Below are 11558 nucleotides of genomic sequence, written 5' to 3'. Positions count from 1 at the left end.
GCGGAAGGACCCAGGCTCGAGACCCCGAGGTCGCCAGCTTGAGTGTGGGCTCATCTGGTTTGAGCGAGGCTCACCAGCTTGGACCCAAGGTCACTGGCTCCAGCAAGGGGTTGCTCAGCCTGCTGAAGGCCCGCGGTCAAGGCACATGTGAGAAAGCAATCAATGAACAACTAAGGTGTTGCAACGCGCAATGAAAAACTAATGATTGATGCTTCTCATCTTTCTCTGTTACTGTCTGTCTGTCCCTGTCTATCCCTCTCTCTGACTCACTCTCTGTCTCTGTAAAAAAAAATAAATAAATAAAATTAAAAAAAAAAAGTCACTTATCTGAGGCATAATGGGATTCCTTATGAGAGTGCACCACACCATATCATGCTACAGTCAAGGGTGTGGGGAAAAGCTTAGTTTTGAGAAGACATTAGTATCAAAAGAGAAAGAAAGGCTTAGTCTTTTTTTTTTTTTTCGGAGAGAGTCAGAGAGAAGGATAGATAGGGACAGACAGACAGGAATGGAGAGAGATGAAAAGCATCAATCATTAGTGTTTTTTTGTGACACCTTAGTTGTTCATTGATTGCTTTCTCATATGTGCCTTGACCACGGGGCTACAGCAGACCGAGTAACCCCTTGCTAGAGCCAGCAACCTTGGGTCCAAGCTGGTGAGCTTTGCTCAAACCAGATGAGCTCACGCTCAAGCTGGCAACCTCGGGGTCTTGAACCTGGATCCTCTGCATCCCAGTCCGACGCTCTATCCACTGCGCCACCGCCTGGTCAGGTGGGAAAGGCTTAGTCTTTTTTATTATTATTTTCCTTTTACAGAGACAGAGAGAGAGTCAGAGACAGACGGGAAGGGAGAAAGATGAGAAGCATCAATCACCAGTCCTTTGTTGCGACACCTTAGTTGTTCATTGAGTGATCTCTCATATGTGCCTTGACCACAGGCCTTCAGCAGATCGAGCAACCCCTTGCTTAAGCCAGCAGCCCTGGGTCCAAGCTGGTGAGCTTTGCTCAAACCAGATGAGCCCGCGCTCAAGCCGGTGACCTTGGGGTCCCGAGCCTGGGTCCTCCACATCCCAACCCGACGCTCTACCCACTGCGCCACTGCCTGGTCAGGCAAAGCCTTAGTCTTAAAACTAAGCCTTAGGCTATAACGACTTTGCCAGTTTACAGCCTGTCTCCCACACCCAATGCAAACTATAAGCGAGCAAACATATATATCATATTTACAAACTTATTTGACCAACAAATTCCCTTTCAGCACTTACTTTCTCTGAGCAAGGTTATTATGTCATCTGACTGGTGTTTTAGAATACAGAATGACTAGAGTAGAAAGACTAGAGGCAAGATCAGTCAGGAGGCTGTTGGACTGCCTTCCTGAGAGATAACATACTAACTCAAGGTGATGGATAGGAGCGAAAGGAAAGCATAAAACAAAGTAATTTTCTTCAGAAAATCAGCCTTTAAAGTAAGATTACCAGATAAAACACTTATACTAAACAATTACTTGTTGTTTGTCTGAAATTCAAATTTACTTACTGTCCCAAAGGTTTTTTTGTTTGTTTGGGGTTTTTTTATTTTATTTTATTTTATTTTGTAACAGAGACAGAAAGAGGAACAGATAGGGACGGGCAGGGAGGGAGAGAGATGAGAAGCATCAATTCTTCATTGCAGCACCTTAGTCTTTTTTTTTTTCCCCTCTTTTTTACAGAGACAGAGAGTGAGTCAGAGAGAGGGATAGACAGGGACAGACAGACAGGAACGGAGAGAGATGAGAAGCATCAATCATTAGTTTTTCATTGTGCATTGCAACACCTTAGTTGTTCATTAATTGCTTTCTCATATGTGCCTTGACCGTGGGCCTTCAGCAGACCGAGTAACCCCTTGCTGGAGCCAGCGACCTTGGGTCCAAGCTGGTGAGCTTTTGCTCAAACCAGATGAGCCCACGCTCAAGCTGGTGACCTTGGGGTCTCGAACCTGGGTCCTCTGCATCCCAGTCCGACGCTCTGTCCACTGCGCCACCGCCTGGTCAGGCCCAAAGATTTTTGTTGTTGTTGTTGTTCTGTTGTCTAAATCTGGCAACCCTACTTCAAAGATGTACCTGAAAGAAAGGACCGTGGTTTAATGCAGAGACTTTGTCTAGATACTGGGCCCATCCACTTCCTTTCCCAGCCCAGGGCAGCCCTTGTTCTCTCTCAGGCCTGAAAGATTGGGTCCTTTTCCCTTTCCTCTTCAACAGTGTCACCACTCTGCCTACCTCCTGGGCTTCCTCTTCTGAAGGCCTGACTATGAAGCAGGCTGTAGTTACCCAAGATACCTGCTCCCTTACTGCTTACTCCCCAGCCTCTCATGAGAGTTTTACCTCTAACTGTTATAAAGTGCTGCAATCCGTGGGTTACATAGAGACAATAGGCAGGTTACAGAAGAAATTTGAGGAGTTTATTAATTACCTGGCCAGCTAGCTACATGGGGCACTGTCCCAAATCATGTAGGCTCTCATACAGTTCTGAGCCTTCTTTTACAAAATCAAGTACTGGTTGGGATGGGTAAGGAGGGAGCATGGTACAATAGTCAATTACTAACAAGCTTACAACATTCAGCTATAGGATCTATTAAAAGGAAAAGGCGCCTGACCAGGCGGTGGCGCAGTGGATAGAGCATTAGACTGGGATGCAGAGGACCCAGGTTTGAGACCCCGAAGTCGCCAGCTTGAGCATGAGCTCATCTGGTTTGAGCAAGGCTCACCAGCTTGAGCCCAAGGTCGCTAGCTCAAGCAAGGGGTTACTCGGTCTGCTGTAGCCCCCCAGTTAAGGTACATACGAGAAATCAATCAATGAACAACTAAGGGTCTGCAATGAAGAATCGATGTTTCTCATTTCTCTCTGTTCCTGTCTGTCTGTCCCTATCTGTCCCTCTCTCTGGCTCTGTCTCTACCACAAAAAAATAAAATAAAATAAACTCTCTTTAAAAAAAAAAAAAAGGAAAAGGGATTCTTACACATCAAAACTACAAGATAACACAGTAGTGATAAATGTTTCACATACTCGGCAAAGATATTCCCAAATCTTCTAGTGTCTACCATCACCTGTCACCACAAGGAAATGTTTAGCTTAGGATAAGGAGAGAAGCTAAGTGAAATTACCTTTGCTAAAAGTGTTGGGGCCAGCTTATTAGGAAACCTAATAAGCTAGTCCCCACTTGTTTAGTTTACAAGTTTTATATATATAAAGAATTTCAAGCCTGACCAGGCGGTGGCGCAGTGGATAGAGCATCGGACTGGGATGTCGAGGACCCAGGTTCGAGACCCCGAGGTCACCAGCTTGAGCATGGGCTCATCTGGCTTGAGCAAAAAGCTCACCAGCTTGGACCCAAGGTCGCTGGCTCGAGCAAGGAGTTATTCGGTCTGCTGAAGGCCCCTGGTCAAGGCACATATGAGAAAGCAATCAATGAACTAAGGCAGCGGTTCCAATGGCTTTAGGCGACCCCTGTGTTTTGGTCGTTTGACCTCCGCCGGGGTCGCGACCCACAGGTTGAGAACCGCTGAACTAAGGTGTTGCAACGAAAAACTGATGATTGATGCTTCTCATCTCTCTCCATTCCTGTCTGTCCCTGTCTATCCCTCTCTCTGACTCTCTCTGTCCCTGTAAAAAAAAAAAAAAAAAAAAAATTCAAAAGGAATGATTATTAGAAAGCATATAAAATGTTACAGAATGCAGGTTTTTCAAGCAAGGAGAGTGGGCTCGTGATCCCTTTGTCTAGTGACGTGTCTGTACACGTCACTCTCAGAAATCCAGAAGGGGAGGAAGAGTTAGAATCGGTGTAGGAATTTTTAATTAAGATATGTAAATATTGTCTCCTAAAGGCTCTTAAGGGAGGGGAAAAGGAAGTTTTCAGGTAAGTTTTACCTTCTTTGCTGTCTAGCAAGTGGCCTCAGTCCTTCCAGAGAACTAGAGTTTAATTATGATTAGTTACTAACTTTTGCCCCTTTAATCTCTTTCTCTAGGGTTATTTTCTTTTCTCTTCAGGAAGGAGGTGTAGCCTGACCAGGTGGTGGCATAGAGCATAGAGGGTCGGACTGGGACCTGGAGGACCCAGGTTCAAGACCCCAAGGTCACCAGTTTTGAGCGCGGGCTCATCTGGCTTGAGCAAAAAGCTCACCAGCTTGGACCCAAGATCGTTGGCTTGAGCAAGGGGTTACTCGGTCTGCTGAAAGCCCGCGGTCAAGACACATATGAGAAAGCAATCAATGAACAACTAAGGTGTCACAACGGCAATGAAAAACTGATGATTGATGCTTCCCATCTCTCTCTGTTCCTGTCTGTCCCTATCTATCCTTCTCTCTGACGCTCTCTCTGTCCCTGTTTAAAAAAAAAAAAAAGGAGGGGTAAGGGAGCCTCTTTCTTTTAAAATACTAATGTTAACAATTTTTTTAAATTTTATTTATTCATTATAGAGAGGAGAGAGAGAGAGAGAGAGAGAGAGAAGGGGGAAGGAGCAGGAAGCATCAACTCCCATATGTGCCTTGACCAGGTAAGCCCAGGGTTTTGAACTGGCAACCTCAGCGTTTCCAGGTTGACGCATTATCCACTGTGTCACCACAGGTCAGGCTAATGTTAACAATTTTTGCAATTCCTTAGCACCTTATCACATAACCACTAGAGAAAAAGCTACAGGGAAATGGGAAACAAACACAATAAACCAAAGATGTACAAAGCTTTACAAGTTATCACCGTTGGGGTCTCAGACTTAGAGCTGCTGACCAGCACTCTGCCACAGTGAATTAAACATCTTCTCTTTTATTCCTGATAACGAAGTCCAAGCTGAACGCTCTGGTGCCCGTTTATCTCTATGGACCCTCTTGCTCTCCAGGAGCATTTCCACAGGCACATCTTCCCTTACGGACCACAGAAGTGTGAATCACTGGAACATATTAGAGCTTAAGAGACAGAGGGCTGTGCCTTTTGTTCAACAATACATATAAACTTTCTAGAAAGCCATAAAAATGAAACAAAACCAAGGAAACTTTTAGAAGAAAGAAAAAATGGAAACACATGAAAGTTTAAAATATTGTTTCAATGTTTTAAAATTTAGTGATTTTTCAAAGAAAGACAAACACCAATTTGTTGTTCCGCTATTTATGCATTCACTGGTCAATTTTGTTTTTTTAGATTTTATTTATTGATTTTTAAGAAGAGGAGAGAGAGAAACAGAGAGAGGTGGGAGAAGTGGGAAACATCAACCTGTAGTAGTTGCTTCCCATCTGTGCCTTGACCAGGCAAGCCCAGGGTTTCTTTTTTTTTTTTTTTTGTATTTTTCTGAGCTGGAAACAGGGAGGCAGTCAAACTCCCACATGCGCCCGACCAGGATCCACCCGGCACGCCCACCAGGGGGCAATGCTCTGCCCGACCCCAGGGGGGGTCGCTTTGTCGCCACCAGAGCCACTCTAGCGCCTGAGGCAGAGGCCAAGGAGCCATCCCCAGCGCCCGGGCATCCTTTGCTCCAATGGAGCCTCGGCTGCAGGAGGGGAAGAGAGAGACAGAGAGGAAGGAGAGGGGGAGGGGTGGAGAAGCAGATGGGTGCCTCTCCTGTGTGCCCTGGCAGGGAATCGAACCCAGGACTTCTGCACGCCAGGCCGACACTCTACCAGTGAGCCAACCGGCCAGGCCCAAGCCCAGGGTTTCAAATGGGCAACCTCAGTGTTCCAGGTTGACACTTTATCCACTGCACCACCACAGGTTAGACACTGGTCAATTTTTGTATGTGCTTTTTTTTTTTTAATTTTTTAAATTTATTTTATTTATTTTAATTAATTAATTTTTTTACAGAGACAGAGATAGAGTCAGAGAGAAGGATAGATAGGGACAGACAGACCGGAACAGAGAGAGACAAGAAGCATCAATCATCAGTTTTTTGTTGTGGCACTTTAGTTGTTCATCGATTGCTCTCCCATACGTGCCTTGACCGTGGGGCTACAGCAGAGCGAGTGACCCCTTGCTCAAGCCAGCAACCCTGGATCCAAGCTGGTGAGCTTTGCTCAAACCAGATGAGCCTGCACTCAAGCTGGTGACCCTGGGGTCTCGAACCTGGGCCCTCCACATCCCAGTCCAACGCTCTATCCACTGCGCCACCGCCTGGTCAGGCTGTATGTGCTTTGACCTGAGATCAAACCACAACCTTGCCTGACCTGTGGTGACACAGTGGATAAAGTGTCAACCTGGAAACACTGAGGTTGCCAGTTCAAAACCCTGGGTTTGTCTGATCAAGGCACATATGGGAGTTGATGCTTCCTGCTCCTTCCCCCTTCTCTCTCTCTCTCTCTCTCTCTCTCTCTCTCTTCCATCTCTTCCCTCTCTATAGTGAATAAATAAAATCTTTGGAAAAAAAAAAAAGAAATAGTTGTTTACATTTAAAAAAAAACCAAACCCCACAACCTTGGCCATGGCCAATTGGCTCAGTGGTAGAATGTAGGCCAGCATGTGGATGTCCCACATTCGAGTACTGGTCAAGGCACACAGAAGAGGTGCCCATCTACTTCTCTACCCATCCCTCTCCCCCTCTCACTTTTCTCTCGCTCTCTCTCCCTCTCTCTCCTCCCCTCCTGCAATCATGGCTCGATTGATGCAAGTTGGCCCTAGGCACTGAGGATGGCTCCATGGCCTCCAACTCAGGCACTAAAAATATAGCTCCATTTGCAATGGAGCATGGGTCCCAGATGGGCAGAGCATCGCCCCCTCATGTGCTTGCCAGGTGGATCCCAGTCTGTGCCTGTTGGGTAAACAAATGTTTATTAAGTTTGCTCGCTTGTACTGGGGCAGCACCAACTGTGTATAGTCTATGAAAGGCTGCCATGTGTGAATAATCTATCTAAGGCTGTAGGTGATTGCCCTCAGAGCAGCAGATTGCAAATTGCGGATTGCCTTCCTGCTTTGGAGGGGTGATTATTTGCTATTGTTTGATGGAGAAGGGATTTTTTCCCCAGCCTGTTTTGCTGGGCAGAGGAATGCAGAGAGAATCCAGAGAGAGAGAGAATGCACAGAGAGAAAAAGAGGGTGCTGAGGCAGGTGGGGGCCTGTGAGTCCAGGAGAGTCTGGAGAATGAGTCTGTTCGTTGCGAGCCCTGAGAAGGAAGCGGTCTTCCCTGCCTGTTTGCTCATCTGCAGGTACTAGATAGACTTTTTTTTTCTTCTTCTTCATTTTTCTGAAGCTGGAAACAGGGAGAGACAGTCAGACAGACTCCCGCATGCGCCCGACCAGGATCCACCCGGCACACCCACCAGGGGCGACGCTCTGCCCATCCTGGGTGTCGCCATGTTGCGACCAGAGCCACTCTAGCGCCTGAGGCAGAGGCCACAGAGCCATCCCCAGCGCCCGGGCCATCTTTGCTCCAATGGAGCCTTGGCTGCGGGAGGGGAAGAGAGAGACAGAGAGGAAGGCGCGGCGGAGGGGTGGAGAAGCAAATGGGCGCTTCTCCTGTGCGCCCTGGCCGGGAATCGAACCCGGGTCCTCCGCACGCTAGGCCGACGCTCTACCGCTGAGCCAACCGGCCAGGGCACTAGATAGACTTTAATAAACAGAATAGCCCACCATCCTCTGGCTCCACAGTTCTTTTACCGTCTGCCCAAATCCAGCGGGAACCTGCATGGCCATGGCAATGACCACTGGCCTTACAGGGCGTGGGCGGGAGTCTGTTTCTGCCTCCCCTCCTCTCACTAAATAAATTAAAACAAAAAAAAATCCCTGCAACCTTGGAGTATCTGGATGCCACTCTAAGCAACTGAGCTACCTGGCCAGGCCCTCCTCCCCAACTTTTTTACTGTGACAAAATACAGTAACATAAAAGTTATCACTTTAACCATTTTTAACTGTACAGTTCAATGGCATTAAGTAAATTACATTATTGTGCAACCATCACTACTCCTCATCCCATACTGAGAATGTACCCATTAAACAGTAAGTCCCCATTTCCTCTTCTCCACAACCCCTGGAAACACTGTTCTTTTACAGAGATAAAAACCCCATTTTATCTCCATTAATTTGACTGTTCAGGGTTCACATATAAGTGGAATCATAAAATACTTGTCCCTTTGTGTCTGGCCTTTTCCACTTAGTATAATGTCTGCAAGGTTAATCCATACCATAGCATGTAGCAAAATTTCATTTCTTTTTTAAAAATGGGCTGTGGAGGCCTGACCTGTGGTGGTGCAGTGGATAAAGCGTCGACCTGGAAATGCTGAGGTCGCCGGATCGAAACCCTGGGCTTGCCTGGTCAAGGCACATATGGGAGTTGATGCTTCCAGTTCCTCCCCCCTTCTCTCTCCCTCTCTGTCTCTCTCCTCTCTAAAAATGAATAAATAAAGTAAAATAAAAAAAAAATTAAAAAAATGGGCGGGGAGTGTCGGCCCGGCATGTGGAAGTCCCGGGTTCAATTCCCAGCCGGGTTCAATTCCCAGCCAGGGCACACAGGAGAAGTGCCCATCTGCTTCTCCACCTTTCCCCCTCTCCATTCTCTCTGTCTCTCTCTTCCCCTCCTGCAGCCAAGACTCCATTGGAGCAAAGTTGGCCCAGGTGCTAAGGATGGCTCCATGGCCTCTGCCTCAGGAGCTAGAATGGCTTCGGTTGCAAAGGAGCAACACCGAGCATCGCCCCCTGGTGGGGATGCTGGGTGGATCCATGCCCGTGCATGTGGGAGTCTGTCTGTCTGCCTCCCCTCACCCCACTTCTCACTTCAAAAAAATAAAATAAAAGTGTGAATAATAGTCAATAGTCACATGCGGTTTTCTACATATTTTAGTGCCATTAAAAATATACTCTTAAATTTAATAATATAAAAGTAAACTATGAATGTAATCTGGTTTTCTCATAAAGTTAGCACAGGAAGGTTATGGACAACTAAAGATACAAGAATTTATTTTTCATCTTTGGAGAAAAAAAGTACCCACATCCCAAAATTAGTTCTTCCTTCAGCTCCCGAAGTCGGTATTTTAAAAAATCTGAGCCTGACCTGTGGTGGCGAAGTGAATATACCCTGGACCTGGAATGCTGCGGTCACTGTTGGAAACGCGGGGCTTGCCGGGTCAAGGTGCATACGAGAAGCAAGTTGATGCTTCCCGGTACCCCCCCTCCCCACACACACACACACACCCATCTTTTCTTTCTCTCCTCTCTCTAAACATCAATCAATTTTTAAAATCTTAAAAAAAAAAAAAAAAAAAAAAAATTCCGTCTCGTCAAGGCCTATAAAGAACTACAACTCCCGGGAGCATTAAGGCCGGGCCGGGCCCCTTCTCCCAAGTCTGCCGGCTCCAAAAACTCCATTTCCCAGAAGTCCCGGAGCCTGGGTGAGAACCAGTATTTCCCGGACGCCCCCTCGCGGCGCATTTCAGCGGGGCTTCAGTTCCCAGCGGCCCTCGCGGCAGGTTCTGGGCTTAAGGGCAATTCGTGATGGCCGGGGCCGGTTCCGCCGCTGTGTCTGGGGCAGGGACCCCGGTGGCTGGGCCTGCGGGCCGCGACCTCTTCGCCGAGGGGCTCCTTGAATTCCTGCGGCCAGCTGTGCAGCAGCTCGATTCTCACGTCCACGCCGTCAGGTGCCCGAGAGGGAAGGTTGGGGCGGGACCTCTCTAATTTGCTTTGTAGGGGTGGAGCCAAAAAAGGTTCCTGCCTGGGTTCTGATGGAACTAAGAATAAATTTTGGAAGCTGGATGCAGTGCAGAACGGCGTTGGCATGGGGGTTGGGGGTTGGGGCGTGAAGCTGGCTTCTCTTAGCACTTGGGAAACACCTAGGGGAACAGGTTTCTTGAGTTCCACTGATTGACCTGTAAGCCTTGTTCTTTACAGGGAGAGCCAGGTAGAGCTACGGGAACAAATTGACAACCTAGCTACTGGTAAGCACACCTGTGTATCCGGAATCCTTCAGCTCACTGGGTTTCTGTCGCTTCTTTGCAGCACAGCAACACTGCCAATAAATTTCTTTAAGTTTCTAATGACTGTAGCCCATGTGGGTGCAAGAGGGTTTTCCATCCCATTTACTAGACTACTAAGAACAAGAAATGAGCCAGTAGGTGTTAGTTGCACCTTATTTCCACCCACAGAACTGTGCCATATCAATGAGAATCAGAAAGTGGCCCTGGATCTCGATCCCTATGTGAAGAAGCTACTTAATGCCCGGCGACGCGTTGTCTTGGTCAACAACATTCTACAGAATGCTCAGGTAAGAGGATTTCCTACCAACAGTGATTCTTTGCTCTAAGTTCTCTGGGTGTATCTCCAATTTTCAAGGGATCCCTCAAAGTCTCCAACAAATGGAAGTTGTTTTTTCAGGTCTTTGGGGAAAGGGAGTTGTCAACTATACGAGTGTCTGCCATAATATAAACTTTTTTTTTTTTAGCAAGACGGACAGGAAGAGATGAGACTTAACTCATAGTTGTGACACTTAGTTGTTTATTGACCGCCTTGAGGGGGGGGCTCCAGCTGAACCAGTGACCCTTTGCACAAGCCAGCAACCTTGGACTCCAGCCAGTGACCATGGTGTCATGTCTGTTCCCACGCTTATGCTGGTGACCTCAGGATTCCAAACCTGGGTCCTCAGCATCTCAGGTTGATGCTTTAGCACCACCACTTGGTCAAACCATAATAGTAAACTGTTTATTCTCAATACCCAGTTACTGTCATTTACATTTTTATATACCAAGCCTAAGATATTTTCCAGCACCTGGGTGACAGTGAGCTCTAAAGCCTTTCACAGAGCAGTTACTAATAGTCCAAATCTTGTCTCTTAGGAACGGCTGAGGCGGCTAAACCACAGTGTTGCCAAGGAAACAGCCCGGAGGAGGGCAATGCTGGATTCAGGAGTTTACCCCTCTGGGTCCCCAAGCAAGTAACAGGCTTGATGGTCCCGTGGCCTCACAATAGCACAAGTACTGTTTCCCATCTGCTTCATTTCCTCCAGAACACCCCATAAACCTTAGAATATCAAGACAGTCCTGTTTTGTTTTCGAAGCACTTAAAAATCTTACCCATTTATGTGGGAGCCCAAAGAAACCTATGTATAGGACTCAGGATCCCAAAGGATTACATACAGTTCCTGCTTCCCTCCAAGAATGAGCAGACATCTACCTTTTTTCCCTTACATTTGTTTCTTTAAAAAAATACTTATGTATCTTTAAGTATATATGCAAGGCCCACCTCTTCCTTCCAGCCTAATTAAACAGGGAGGGACTTCCCGTTACATGGCTCATTATTGGGGCCTGGGCAGCATTTCCTCTACCTGTGACTTCTCATTTTCCTTTTTATACTGAAGATTTGGAGAGCACAAAGTACAGTAAATGTGAATGACCTATCTACCATCTTTTATGGACTTCCCTGGCTTGAATGCTGTAGCAGTCTTGCTAGGAACCATTTAATTCAATAAATGCTTAAATAGTATTCTATTTTATTCTAATAGACAAAAAGGTTCCAAGGGTCTTTATACTTTAATTCAAATACAGCTTCAAATACTGATCTAGTATTTACAATGGAAAGACTTTAATATTTTCAATGAAGAGCATAGAAAGCAAAAAAGGTGGCCAG

The 11558-nt window shown here is 46.7% G+C and overlaps 1 protein-coding gene across 1 annotated transcript; it reads left to right on the top strand.

Annotated features, from left to right (window-relative positions):
• The first annotated feature begins 9383 nt into the window (after positions 1-9383).
• Positions 9384-10965, top strand: SNAPIN (SNAP associated protein). The gene is made up of 4 exons (XM_066262069.1): positions 9384-9577; positions 9828-9874; positions 10082-10200; positions 10769-10965. Exons 1-4 carry the CDS (start codon positions 9435-9437, stop codon positions 10868-10870), a joined length of 411 nt encoding a protein of 136 aa, XP_066118166.1. The 5' UTR covers positions 9384-9434; the 3' UTR covers positions 10871-10965.
• The last annotated feature ends 593 nt before the right edge of the window (positions 10966-11558 follow it).

This window comes from Saccopteryx bilineata, chromosome 2, assembly GCF_036850765.1.
Source record: "Saccopteryx bilineata isolate mSacBil1 chromosome 2, mSacBil1_pri_phased_curated, whole genome shotgun sequence".
Classification (NCBI taxonomy): domain Eukaryota; kingdom Metazoa; phylum Chordata; class Mammalia; order Chiroptera; family Emballonuridae; genus Saccopteryx; species Saccopteryx bilineata.
The sequence above is the reverse complement of the archived record's forward strand: the minus strand, read 5'-3'. Positions and strand labels throughout refer to the sequence as shown.

What these genes read in the sequence shown, in the direction of transcription:
- SNAPIN (XM_066262069.1), top strand. Translation starts at nt 9,435, where the DNA reads ATGGCCGGGGCCGGTTCCGCCGCTGTGTCTGGGGCAGGGACCCCGGTG. An exon ending in AATTGACAACCTAGCTACTG is followed by an intron (nt 9,875 to 10,081) that starts GTAAGCACACCT and finishes TTCCACCCACAG; the next exon opens with AACTGTGCCATATCAATGAG. An exon ending in ACATTCTACAGAATGCTCAG is followed by an intron (nt 10,201 to 10,768) that starts GTAAGAGGATTT and finishes CTTGTCTCTTAG; the next exon opens with GAACGGCTGAGGCGGCTAAA.